Consider the following 14259-nt stretch of genomic DNA (forward strand, 5'->3'; position numbering starts at 1 on the left):
GCAGCAGGAGAAAAAACAGATGATACCGTTGAATGTACAGATACGTTGCATGACAGAAGTAATGTCACTTTTTAGACAGCCTAATGCCTTACCAGAAAGACATGTTTTGGGTCTGTGTTGCCATTGTGATAGTAGGCAGGGAGATGACAGGCCCAGCTGTGAAATGACAGATGCATTGAGATGTAATAGGCCTTTCAGGGGCAAAGCCAACTTGTTATTGGAGCCAATGTCAAGAGTAATAGTTGATGTCCATTGTTATGCTTACAGTGGTCCTGAGCAGTTTTACAGCTGTGTTTCTTGAGCGATATAAGCTTTCTCACATTCAAGTACAAGGTGCATCACAATGGAGAGTCTGTTATTGAAGAGATAAAAGTAGAGCATCAGACAATTCATGAAGCGACAGAGGAAGAGATGGATAATGTTAGGACAACCAATACCAGAGGCTGAGATTGAGCTTGTGCTAAAAAGCCACCCCAAATTGCCTGTTTCCACTGGTGATATAATACAATTTAGACCATTTCACATTTTTAGTTCAGTGTTACACCACTTGTTCATAACTTCTGTTTACTTAAGTGTCAAGTTTTGTCAGATTTGATCACCACATGTGGCACACACCCACACCACTCTTTACTTCTTTTTAGAGAGGCATTCATTTTTCATTGATCAGTTGTAGTGATGTAATGGATTGTAATTGACCTGTGATTCCTGTGGATCCCCAAACACAGTTTGAGACTTCAAAATTGATTAGTTTATACAGTTATGTTGATATATTGAAGCAACATCTGAGGATGTCAGAAGGAAGGAAGGAAGGAAGGAAGGAAGGAAGGAAGGAAGGAAGGAAGTTAAATCTTGGTTGCAAATGGGTCTTCCAAATGGACAATGACCCCAAGCATACTTCCAAAGCTGTGACAAAATGACTTTAGGACAACAAAGTCAAGGTATGAGTAATTTGTGGACAGAACTAAAAAAAATGTGTGCAAGCAAGTTGGCCGTCCCTGACTCATTTCCAACAGTTTTGTCAGAAGGAAGGGGCCAAGATCCCAACAATTTACTGGACAAAGCTTTGGGCAACTCCAAAAGTTTTTGTTGTGGGATTTTGCGATTGAACAAATGGCAAAACTGGAAAATAGGATTTTAAAAAATCAGTGCTAAATAGGATGTTTAAAACCGACTAAAACACATAAAATATAAGTACACTGACTTCATGTATACACTGAACAATCCTGTGTAAACTGCAAAAGCCTATACAATACAGCGAAGTCTGGAGCACAAGCTCTCTCTCTGTCTCTCTCTCTCTCTCTGTCTCTCTCTCTCTCTCTCTGTCTCTCTCTCTCTCTCTCTGTCTCTCTCTCTCTCTCTCTGTCTCTCTCTCTCTCTCTCTGCACTCGTGTGTGAGTTGAATCCAAAGTCATGCTGATCTAAGCAGAAATTTAAAAAATGGGGAAAATGTAGTTATGGTTGTGGAAGGAGACGAGGGGGTGATTTTTTAAAGAAAAGGAAGTTTTTCAACTTCTCACACAGTTACATCACACGCCCTGGATGTCCTGATTGGTTCTGAAGAAGTATGCCTTGTGGTTTCCAGAAAAAGGAGGGCAGTTTGGAAAAAGATTTTAAAAGTATTTAAGACAATGTAACGCTTTTTGTAGTCAGTTAAAATCTCGAGTTGGTTCATGTTTGTTCTTACAGCTTGTTTGTTCTTAAACATTAATCATATCAGACTCTGAAGACTGCTTGAAGACTCTTCTTTTGGGAACCTTTCTCTGAAGACTCCATTAGATGATCCAGAAGTAGTTTTTGACTACATGTGCGACAAAGCTGCTTGATTATCAATCTCCCGTGCAAAAAGTTAGGGGTGTTAGTCACTGAGCTAGTATGTAAACTTCTGACTCACTGGAGCTCTTTCTGGGGAAAACCTGGTCTGATTAGGAGAGACGGCATCCATCCCACTTTGGCTGGTGCAGCTCTCATTTCTAGAAATATGGCTGATTTTATTAGAACTCCTAAAGCATGACAACCCAGAGTTCAGACCAGGATGCAGAGTTGTAGTCTTCCACACCTCTCTGCAGTTTCCTCTCAGCTGTCACCCTCCAGTAAATCACTTAGCTTTATTGAGACTGTGTCTGTCCCCCGACCACCAAAATTCAATAAATTAAGCAAATCAAAACTAAACAAAAGACATAGTAACCATAAAAATCTAATTAAAATTAATACCACTATTTCAACTGAGCGAAGAAACAGGACAATTAAATGTGGTCTGTTAAATATTAGATCTCTCTCGTCTAAATCTCTGTTAGTAAATGATTTGATAACTGATAACCAGATTGATTTGTTCTGTTTGACTGAAACCTGGTTGCAGCAGGAAGAATATGTTAGTCTAAATGAATCAACTCCTACTAGTCATACTAACTGTCATGTTCCTCGAATCACAGGCCGAGGAGGAGGAGTGGCAGCAATTTACCTCTCTAGCTTAAAAATGAACCAGAGACCTAAACCTAGTTACAGTTCATTTGAAAATCCTACTCTCAGTCTCTCTCATCCAGATTTAAAAGCTCAGAAACCAGTTTTATTTGTTGTTGTATATCGTCCTCCTGCTCCTTACTCTGAGTTTTTATCTCAATTCTCAGACTTTTTATCTGATTTAGTGCTCAGCTCAGATAAAGTCATTATTGTGGGTGACTTCAACATTCATGTTGACGTGGACAGTGACAGCCTTACGACTGCTTTTAATTCAATATTAGACTCAACTGGGTTTTCTCAACATGTAAATAAACCAACTCATAGTTTTAATCATACCCTTGACCTCGTTCTGACTTATGGCATAGAAATCAAACAGTTAACAGTATTTCCCCGGAACCCTCTTCTTTCTGACCATTTTATGATAACATTTCAATTTACAACAATAGATTGTATAGGAGTTAAGAATAAATATCATTACAGTAGATGTCTGTCTCACAATTTGGTGACTAAATTTAAGGAAATAATACCCTCTCTATTTAGTCCAGCACCACTTACTGATATAATGGAAGGGAAATATTATAATTTTACCCCCACAGAAGTGGATTATATTGTTAATAATGCTGCAGCCTCACTGCGTACAACACTTGATAGTGTTGCACCTGTAAAAAAGAAAGTTCTATCTCAGAGAGGACCTGCTCCTTGGTATAATTCCCAGCTGCGGACTTTAAAGCAGGCGTCCCGAAAGCTGGAAAGGAAGTGGTACTCCACTAATTTAGAGGAAGTTTATGTAGCTTGGAAAAAAAGTCTAGTAATTTATAAAAAAGCTCTTCGTAATGCCAGGACAACATATTATTCATCTTTAATAGAGGAAAACAAGAACAACCCCAGGTTTCTCTTCAGCACTGTAGCCAGGCTGACAAAGAGTCAGAGCTCTGTTGAAACTTGTATTCCTTTAGCTTTGAGCAGTAACAACTTCATGAGCTTCTTTACAAATAAAATTATTACGATTAGAGAAAAAAATTAATCTGGCCCTTCCGGCAAATGTCACAGATGTATCATCGAGTACAGATACTTTAGAATTGGCTGTAAGACCAGATGGATATTTAGAATTTTTCACCCCCATACATCTCTCTGAACTCATTTCAATAGTTTCTACATCCAAACCATCAACATGTCTTTTAGATCCTATCCCAACTAGACTGTTCAAGGAGGCTTTACCTTTAATTAATTCCTCAATGTTAGATCTGATTAATCTCTCTCTAGTAACAGGTTATGTACCACAGGCTTTTAAGGTTGCTGTAATCAAACCTTTACTTAAAAAGCCCACTCTAGATCCAGATGTTTTAGCCAACTATAGACCAATTTCCAACCTCCCATTTCTCTCTAAAATTCTGGAAAGAACAGTTACAAATCAATTATATGAACATTTACAAAGGAATAGCTTGTTTGAAGAGTTTCAGTCAGGCTTCAGAGTGCATCATAGCACAGAAACAGCTCTGGTGAAAGTTACTAATGACCTTCTCATAGCGTCAGATAATGGACTGGTCTCTATACTTATTTTATTGGACCTTAGTGCAGCATTCGATACAATCGACCACAAACTTTTATTACAGCGACTAGAACATTCTATTGGCATTAAAGGGACAGCACTGGACTGGTTTAAATCCTACTTATCAGACAGGTTCCAGTTTGTGCATGTCAACAATGACTCTTCTGAGCATACTAGGGTTAATCATGGAGTTCCTCAGGGTTCTGTCTTAGGACCAATACTGTTCACATTATACATGCTTCCCTTAGGCAATATTATGAGGAAGCACTGTATTAATTTCCATTGTTATGCTGACGACACTCAATTGTATTTATCTATGAAGCCAAATGAAACTAATCAGCTAGCTAGACTGCAAGATTGTCTTAAGGACATAAAGACCTGGATGACCTATAATTTCTTACTACTAAATTCAGACAAGACTGAAGTCATTGTATTTGGCCCCAAACATCTTAGAGAATTGCTTTCAAAGCATATAGTTACTCTGGATGGCATTACATTGGCCTCCAGTACTACTGTGAGGAACCTCGGTGTTATCTTTGACCAGGACATGTCCTTTAACTCGCACATAAAACAAATCTGTAGGACTTCCTTTTTCCACCTGAGAAATATTGTGAAAATCAGGAACATCCTGTCTCAGAGTGATGCAGAAAAACTAGTCCATGCATTTGTTACTTCTAGGCTTGACTACTGTAATTCCTTATTATCAGGTTGTCCCAATAGCTCTCTGAAACATCTACAGCTGATCCAAAACGCTGCAGCCAGAGTACTGACGGGAGTTAGCAAGAGAGATCATATTTCTCCTATATTGGTTTCTCTTCATTGGCTCCCTGTTAAATCTAGAATAGAATTCAAAATCCTTCTTCTGACATATAAAGCTCTTAACAACCAATCTCCATCATATCTTAAAGATCTGATAATACCATATTATCCTAGCAGAACTCTTCGCTCTCAGACTGCAGGCTTACTTGTTGTTCCTCGAATCTCTAAAAGTAGAATGGGAGGCAGAGCCTTCAGTTATCAGGCACCTCTCCTGTGGAACCAGCTCCCAGTTTGGGTTCGGGAGGCGGACACCCTCTCTACTTTTAAGACCAGGCTTAAAACCTTCCTTTTCGACAAAGCTTATAGTTAGGGCTGACTGGGTGACCCTGACGGGGTGAGCTGGTGTTTTCATTTGCACAACTGACTTCCCCTCTTGACGTCCCTTTAGTTTGCCCCTAGTTATGCTGCTATAGGCCTAGGCTGCTGGGGAACCTCTCTGGATGCACTGAGCCCTTCTCTAACTACCTATGTATTTACTATATATACCATTATTGCATTACATTCACTCTGTTTCTTTCTGTGTCCTTTCTCCGAGTGTCCCTGGTCCCAGAGCTGGATGCTGGATGCTTCAGATGTGTGGCTGTGTTTTATGGTCCTTGTGTCCCACCCCCCCACCTCTCTATCTCTACCCCTCTATCTGTATCCCTCTATCTCTACCTCTGCCCCTCTATCTCTACCTCTCTACTTCTTCTGTCCCTCTCAACCCGCCCGGCCAGCAGGCAGATGGGTCCCCCCACATTAGAGCCGGGTTCTGCTCGAGGTTTTTTTCCCTGTTAAAAGGGTGTTTTCCTTGCCACTGTCGCCTTTTGGCTTGCTCTGGGGGTCAGGCATATGGGTTCTGTAAAGCGTCTCGAGACAATTTGACTGTAATTGGCGCTATATAAATAAAATTGAATTGAATTGAAAAAAAATCATTTATCATTCTCCCGACTATTATTGTGCCATTTGACATAGTTAAAATAAAGTAGCAATCCTAACTAACATGAAAGGGAATGTTTAAAGTATTAATTGTCAGGAAATGTGAAAAACTAAGTTTACATAAAGTTACAGTGTTAACTATATGTGAATGTCATTTGTTCTGTTTCTTTTTGTATCATATTGTTTCCACTTTACTTGAAAAACAGTTTCTGCATATGTACAAGGTATCAGGTATTTCTTTGAGTTTTGGACTTTTGGCTTTGCTTTGAAATGATTTTAAAACAAACCTATAATGACTATTTCATAATAACAAGTGTGCACAGTGCTTCAGTTGTGTTATGCAGTTTTGTTTTATGTTACCACTGTGGTTATTCCTTCACTGGCGACACAGTGACAGGAATGCCATAAGTGCACCAAATGCACTTTTACAAACTCCCAGTTCTCTTAGAGCCACTCCAGTATTCTCTGTGTCGCTGAGTCCCAGGAGGCTCAGCAATACAATGTCCAGCCATGGTATCTTGATTGCCACAGTAACAGCTTTACTCCCTGAGGACCAATCAGCCAGACTCTTTGTCAATAAACCAGACTGTTTTCTCCTGCCTTGCTGAACTGACCCTCTGCAATTGCTGCTTGACCCGTGTCACAGTGCAGACAAGAAAATGCACACCAGTACGAGTGAGAACCTTCTGTCAGTCAACACAGCTACCATTCAGACTATGCAGCAGCAAGGTGAAGGGAGAAAGAGAGATGGGAAAAACAAACAAAAAAACCCCAAAAGAACATTTGGATCTGCTTTTTTAACCTTCATTTATCCAAGCTTTACAGAATGTCGTGCTTTTTTCAAGCAGGCCTTTTCCACTTCACAAAGATTCACTGAAGTACTGTTGTACTTAGTGTTCTTGTGTCCTCCCCTGAAATGCAAAAATTGGTTGACTGGGTATGTCCAGTTTTGTGTCTTTCTGAAGCTATCACACCAACATCAGACAACAGCTGGTCAGGTTGTTTTTCAATCCTGCACATTTTGTTTTGCATAACTAACAAAAATAGCCATAAATACGTTATTACTTTGGTTTTATTGCACCACTGTTACGGTGTGTGGGAAATTCTAACCCAAAGTGAGAGCGGCACAGAGTAGACAGAAGGCAGACTGGAAAACTCCAGTGATTACTGGAGTTGTATTCACAAAAACTCACAAACTATAATGTCAACTAAGGCCAACACTCACTACTCGTGAGGAAAGGGGGGAAAGACAGTCTCCTGGGAGGCGGCAGTCGAGGGGGGAGGCGTGTGCCGGCGCTTAGTCCATGAGCCAGATAGGTTGGTCGGTACCACTCAGGGGGGCAAATTGCCACCTATACCATTTTATTGTGCTGCCCATGCATATATCAATTTGGTATGATAGACCTCTCAAAGTGGCAGCTTAATGTATTTTGTGCAAGTTGCAAGTTTTCGCAGACTGTGTCCCAGTAGAGCAAAAGGGCTAGCCATTTACCAGCCTATCCCTTGCTGTAGTTTGGGAAGAATGTCTTGAACATTTCCAGAAATGTTCCAGAGTACATTTTGGAATGGCCCTTTGTGTTCAAAACAGAACTTGATGAAATCTAAATGAATAAATTTACATAAATTATAGTATTTTTATTGTTTTCATATGCCTGTAATAAGCTGTTTTCCCTAACGCATGAACTGGCTGAGTATACACTGTTGCTATGACTGTGGGCAGTTGTGAGCTGTCCTAGGTGTTAACAATACAAATAGTCCATAGGCCAGACAGATACTGGAACCATCTCAGGCGATCAAACCTATGTGTTACTAAAATGTACATTGGGTTAATATAAGTACATCAGGATGTGAGAGCTTTTCCACACCGGCAGCTTTATCACTTATTTGTGAAACAGTCACATTTGCCATAACCGTGGTTTTGCACAATTTTTTTTAACCCTCTGAGGCCCACAGCTGCAAAATTGCAACTTTTTTTAAGGCTGTCTAGCTGTACCTATTTCTGACTGAATGTAGACAAACACTACATATCCCAGCACCTGACACTCTGAATTACAAAACTGCAACATTTTTGGCAGGAAAATATTAATACAGTGAAACATACCACATTCCAAGTTGTGGCGGGCCAGTGAAACAGGGTATGTACAGGACTACTCTGGAAAGCAGTCTTCTTCCATCAGCTGGAAAAGTCTTTCCTGCTTCCAGTGACTGGATTTTCCAACAAGACAATGCCCCTTGCCACACGGCAAGGTCAGTTAAAGCCTAGATGGAGAACCAGAACACTGGAACCATACCTTAGCTGCTCAATCACCAGATCTAAATCCAACTGAAAACCTGTGGAAAATCATCAAAAACAAAGCAGATTAGTTAGAATGAGTGCAACATAAATGGGCTGCTGTGACAGCAGAACAATGTCAGAAGCTGGTGGAGAGCAGCCAAGATGCATGGATGCAGTCATCAGAAACAATGGTTATGAATCAGTACTAACTCCTGTGTGGATCATGGGACTAAAAAAGACAGAAAAGAAAACATGGAATCCTAAAAGCTGTTTTTGGCAGAACAATGCCATAGCTACTGATGGAAGAACTGAAATCATTTTGATTATTATCAAGAAAACCATGGAAAATGTCTAGACATCAGCTCTGAAATTAAACTCTTATCAGCTATTTTATTGTTATCATTATATTTGTCCAAACAAATGTAACTTTAGTGGTAACAGGCATTAAAATGTACAGGAAATTGAAGAAAACAGGGGTGGTCTAATTATTTTTTCATGACAAGGAATGCCTTCACAATATTCCAAAGGTCAACAGTCAGAGCTGAGTGACCCAGACACCCAGTCATTTGGCACCATGTTTCAGCCCGCAGAGGCCCCGAGCAACATGTCCACCCACAACAAAGATTATGGATATGGCTACCATCCAGAGCCACCTGCGCAAATGGGCAGAGCAAGTGACTTTAATGCTCCAGCTCAGTCATATGTGGAAGAGGGGGAGCCCAGGAAGAAGCCCATCCTCTATGAGGACCTGAGGCTCAAAAACAGAGAGAACATAGGTTATGGGGTTAAGGTTAAAGGTTAACCCTGGTACAAGGGCGGTCAGAGAAATTGATACTGCTTTGTGTTTGCAAAAACGGACTGAACACTTCAGCTAAAAGTGTTCCATTGCCACCTAACATCCGGCTTCATGTTCCGACAACAGTGACATGGGACAACATTGATCACAATGAAGAGACACTATCTGGGGCTGGAGCATCACACAGGGTAAATTGTATAATTGTGCAACCAAAGGTGTATGGCTCAATACCTGAGCCCAAGTCCACAAATGTCATCCAAAAAGACAAGCAGATGACTATTGAACCAAGAGAGGTGTTTATTCTAGTTTACAATGCAGGAGAACGCACTGGCCCTGCCCCAAGGCCACATGTTGCTGTAGAATGTGAGGAAATACTGAGAGATGCTTGAGCAAAGAACCTGCTCTGGTTGTTAGCTCACATACATTGTTCCTCCAGACAAACTGTAAGTGTATGGACTGGCTTCAATATTCAGACAAGAGATGAGGAAGAAGTTATCCAAGACACTCTGGGATATCTTCCAACAATTCCAACTGACTTATCAGCAGTTCTCACACAAACTCTGAAGATTAAGAACATGCTGCAACTGCCACATATAGTGGTAGTTTTTGACCAAGCCTTCTATGCAAAAGCCACTGATGTTTTGTGAAAACACAAAGAGAGGTTTCTGAACATCATTCAGAAGATGGGAGCCTTCCACACCAAATGTACACTGCTAGGAGTAATTGGCAAAAGATTCCAAGATGCAGGTTTGTAAGACTTGTGTATTGAAGCAGGCGTGATTGCAGAGGGATCGGTAGCTGGTGCTATAGAAGGACACAACTACAACAGGGCCATCCAACTACACAAAGTGGTACCGATGACCACAATTTTACCTACTTGGCTCATGGACTAGCTCTAATCCTGGGGGAGCGTGGCTGCGGTGGCCAGGAATGACGCCAGGTCCTTGTTGGGGAGCGGGCCAGCCGATCTGGGCAGTCTGCGGGGTGGGGGAAGGTCCACGTCCTCTGTCTTGAGGACGGCAGGGGTCCACGTCTGCTATCTGGTGGACGGCTGGGGGAGACGAAGGCTGCTCTGTCGGTTTGTCTCCTATCGTGTCGTGTCGACAGGTAGAGGAGAGGAATGATCCGGCGCTGCACAGCATTCAGCGCCGGTCTTTATAGTAGAGGAGGATGAGGGATTAGCCGCAGCTGCTCCTCATCCTCTCTCATCAGGACTGTGACAGCCACATTCCTTTCTATCAAATCAGAGCAAGGTTTTTGCTCTGATTTCCAGAGGGTCCCTTTGGTAAAGGTAAAGATACTATTTCCTTTAGACATAATGGGATGATGCTCTGCGTACTAGTTAACTTTCAGATGACTATCCTTTGCTTGTCTGATCGGTGTGCTACCATTGCAAGTTTTCACTTCCCCCATGAATAAAATCTCATGGTGCAGTCCAGTAGGGTAGGGTGTCCAGGTTAAAAATCTCAGGACTAAATTTTTGGTTTTCACCAGTGATTTAGTATCAGGGTCCCTGCCTGCCCCCCTTCCTCTTGTTCTCTCTCTCCTTCTTTCATTCTCTCTCTCTCTTTTGCTCCTCCTGCCTGCCTCTGCCTTGGTCTGTATCTGTCACACTCTGTTTCATCTGTGTACAACTCTCTTGGTTTTTTCTCTCTTGCTCCTTCTCCCTCTCGCTGTTCCCCTATCATGCTCTCCCTCATTCTTGTTTTCCTTCTCTGTCTCTCACTCTTTCAGGACCTCCCCTCTTTTTGCTACGCCCCTGGCAGTGCATGTAATCGTAGCACACTGGAAGCAGCTGCAGAAACACCTCACCTCTTCCTTATCACCGCTCCCAATAAAGCCTGGCTCATCCCTTCATGCAGTGCTTGATTGTAAAGTCAGCTCTTGCTGTTAGTTGGTCAGGTCTCTGCAAGTCTGTTGCCTGTGTATAGGCTTTGTACTAACTCTTGTTTGCTCTGCCTGCAGTTCCCGCTGGTCCGATCTGTGTTCTGCCTGCTCTGCTTCTGCGAGCCGCCATTTCCAGTTCCTCTGGACCTCCATAAAGAACTTGAATCCCAGTTTGGCCTGCCCTGTCTGACCGCCACCACTTTCTGCCGCACACCTCGCCGTGCATCCCCTAGATTGCTGGTCCTATGAATCTTCCTGTACCCCTCTCTCCCTGCTTAGTCATTTTGATTGTAAGTTCAGCCATTTTGTTGTATCCTAGTTTTAGTTCCAGTAGTTCTTTACTTAAGTCATAATCTGTTGGTAGTGTGGAGCATCACTTAGATAAGTCCTTAGTTTTTTAACTGGAGTTTGGTTTGCCTTGCTATTCTGAGGCTGCTCAGTTCAGTTTGAATCTTGACTATTTTCTGTCATAAAATCCTTTGTTAATTTGACCTATCCTGCCCGTTCCTGTGTGTCTGCACTTTGGCTTCAGACCCCCAGCTGTGACATTTAGTGCTGGTTATCTTGGCAGACAGTGACCTGCAGCACACTTTCAGGCAAATCTGCAGCTGTGCAAAGAAACAGGGATAGGGTTTAGTACTCCCAGGTTTAATATCATGGCACTGCTGGAAAAAAAAGTTCAAATAGAGTTGTCGCCATACAGAAAGGAGTTTAAGTATCTTAGTGTCTCTCATGGGGAGCTCAGTCATAAGGAAACTATTTGAACTCCTTACCATCCAAAATAACTTTTCAGTAGTGGCTGAAAGGATGAGGTCACAAATACAAGACACCAATATAACTTTAAACTATTGGACATCTATGTGCAGTAAAACCACAGTTCCTACATGTAAAATGGAGACTGACAAGGGGATTGCTCTAATAAGGATGTCTTCTGGAAGCCAGACCTAGAAATGGCAGCAGGAACTACACCGATCAGACATTGCATTGTAGCAAGAAGATCAGTGTTATGCACCTCACCTGTTAATGTTCTGCTGGGAAACTTTGGATTCTGACATTCATCTGGATGTTACATTGACACATACTATCCACCTACTACCTACCAGACATTGTTGTCTGCATCAGTAGATTACTGTGCTTGTGCTTGCTATGACCAAGCCACTGTGCTTGCTCTGCAATGTTTAGGCTAAGCACATTGGCGTTCCCTAGCAGGACAATGCATCCTGCCACACCGCAAAAACTTCTCAGAAATTGATTGAAGAACACAACAAAAGGCCCAAGGCCCTGACTCAGCCATCACACTACCGATTCATAAAGGCCCCAGCCCACAGGCCACAGAACAAAGAAGATCCTCTGCCAGCATCTCAGTGCCGCACTATCCTGATTTAAATTTTACTGCAAATTGAGCATTTTAAGCAATGGACAATTACTAAATAAAATATTGAAGCCATCCCAATCTCTAATATACCATTAACATATTTTTTTTTGTGTCTACATTTATTCTCATTGTTTAACTCCACAAAGGGGGTGTCAACATTATATGAGATTGATGCATATTTTAGTCTTGCAGCCAAATATTTTAATATTTAGTGAATGTGTGTGACTATCACCAGCCCTCCCTGAAAGCTAAGCAGACATTCTTTATTAGAATTTCCTATTATGAGACAGGGAGGCCAGTGCTACACTTCAGTGATGTGCAGGGGAAACAAAGACAGGACAGGACGAAACAAGACGAACAGGACGAACAGGGATAGAAACTAACAGGCGGTGCTATTACAATTAAAGAGCGTGAGGTGGTGTGTTATTCCCAACTACTAACTGCCCATCAATAAAACAGAAAAAAAAAGAGATTCAATAAATAACTAATGAAACAAACAGTATTGAACACCATAATTGTGGATGTCTTGACAGAATAGAATAGAATAGAATAGGCCGGAAGAGGATACTAGTGAAAGAGAGAATGAGTTTAGGGTAGAGACTCTGGAAAGATTCTCAGCACATTCTGGTGCGTCCGATCATTCGCTGACAATGGGACTCGGCAGTAGCTGGCGAGACCTGATCAAACATGCAAGTGTGAAGGACCCCGAAGCCCAGAACAGCAATCACAGCAAGGCAGGGCCAAGCCAACAGGGCACCCCTCCCCCCGGGCCGCAGGAGCCACAGGGTGGCACCCCCAGAGAGCCACCGGGGCCACCGTGAACCACGGGGACCCAAAGAACAAGAGGAAGCAGCTACCAACACCCCCAGTGCACCAAGACCATCCCGGGCGGCCCGGGGCACGAGGACCCCCCCACCACCCAAACCTAAACCCCAACCCCGCCCACCCCCACCCACTCCCCCACCCCCAAGGGGGCCAACGGCCCCACGCAGCCAGGAAGCCAGACACAGGGGCCGAGCGGCCCACCGAAGGGATGGCAACCAGCCCAGCACAAAGCAGGCCGCCACCGGGAGCCGGCCAGAGGAAATCGGAGCCGGGACCCGATGCGAGTCCAGAGGGCAAAAATGGACAGTGTGGTGGGGCCCGGCGACGCCGACAGAGAGGCACCCCGCATACCCCCCGCACCAGGCCCCAGGAGAGCACTGCACACCCAGGGTCCCCACACCCTGCAATGTGCCCTGACAACCCACCAGGACAGAGCCACCACATGCCACCAGCCCGCACCACAGCCACAGCGCCCACCAGGACGGCCAATCCAGCCCCCGCAGCCCACCAAGAGCCACCGTACCAGCCCGGACCCGTCGGGCACACAGGAGAACCCCCCAGGCCCCGGGGACCCCCCAACCACAGCAACATGGATGATGGTCCACCCCTGCCGCCCCATAGCCATAAGGGGGCCGGGTCCCACCAGCGAGGTCATACCAGTGAAACCCCCACATGATGGGAGACATTATCCCTGTACCGTGATAAGTGTAACCCTGAGTGTCATGTGGTGCATTAAAAGTGGGGAGGCTGGGCGACGTGTCAAGGGAGCATTAACATTATTTTTTAGGTTTCTCCATAATTTTCACAAGTTATAATGGCATCATACTTGTCAAGTTACTCACTGCGATCTGGGAACACAGTAATATAACTACAGTGCAAGAAACCTGTCTGATTATCTGGAAAATAAAGTTTCTACATCCTCAATATACCAAAGACAAAGCACTTGTTGAATTGTCAAAAAAAAAAAAAATCATTTCCTAGATCCTTTACAGGAGACTTGGGGAAACATTGTTAGACAAGATATGGTAGCTTTTCAAAAACAGACAACGTGAAAATCGTTACTTTGCACAATTGGCTAGGTGTTCAGGTCTCTCTTTTTATGTTCACACATTTCCCTTATTTTGCACATGTATCAATTACAGTTTTTCTCAATTGATAAGACACTAAATTCCATTCACTGCACACAGCCACCAACTGCCAGCACACATTTCTCAAAAACAGGACTCTGGTGTCAAAACCTTGAACACTATTCATGGTTTGCACACACTTTCCAAAACTCTTGCACTCTTTTTGCAAAAGACTGAACATGTTTTTTGCTCATTTGAACACACTTTTCACTCATAGCACAGATTTTTCAA

General features: G+C 43.1%; 1 protein-coding gene across 1 annotated transcript; it reads left to right on the plus strand.

Moving 5' to 3' along the window:
• Positions 1–1899: 1899 nt before the first annotated feature.
• LOC129350307 (uncharacterized) lies at positions 1900–3481 on the plus strand. The gene has a single exon (XM_055016338.1). The coding sequence runs from the start codon at positions 2033–2035 to the stop codon at positions 3479–3481; it is 1449 nt and encodes a 482-aa protein (XP_054872313.1). The 5' UTR covers positions 1900–2032.
• Positions 3482–14259: the final 10778 nt, after the last annotated feature.

The sequence above is a fragment of the Amphiprion ocellaris genome, chromosome 13 (assembly GCF_022539595.1).
Source record: "Amphiprion ocellaris isolate individual 3 ecotype Okinawa chromosome 13, ASM2253959v1, whole genome shotgun sequence".
Lineage (NCBI taxonomy): Eukaryota > Metazoa > Chordata > Actinopteri > Pomacentridae > Amphiprion > Amphiprion ocellaris.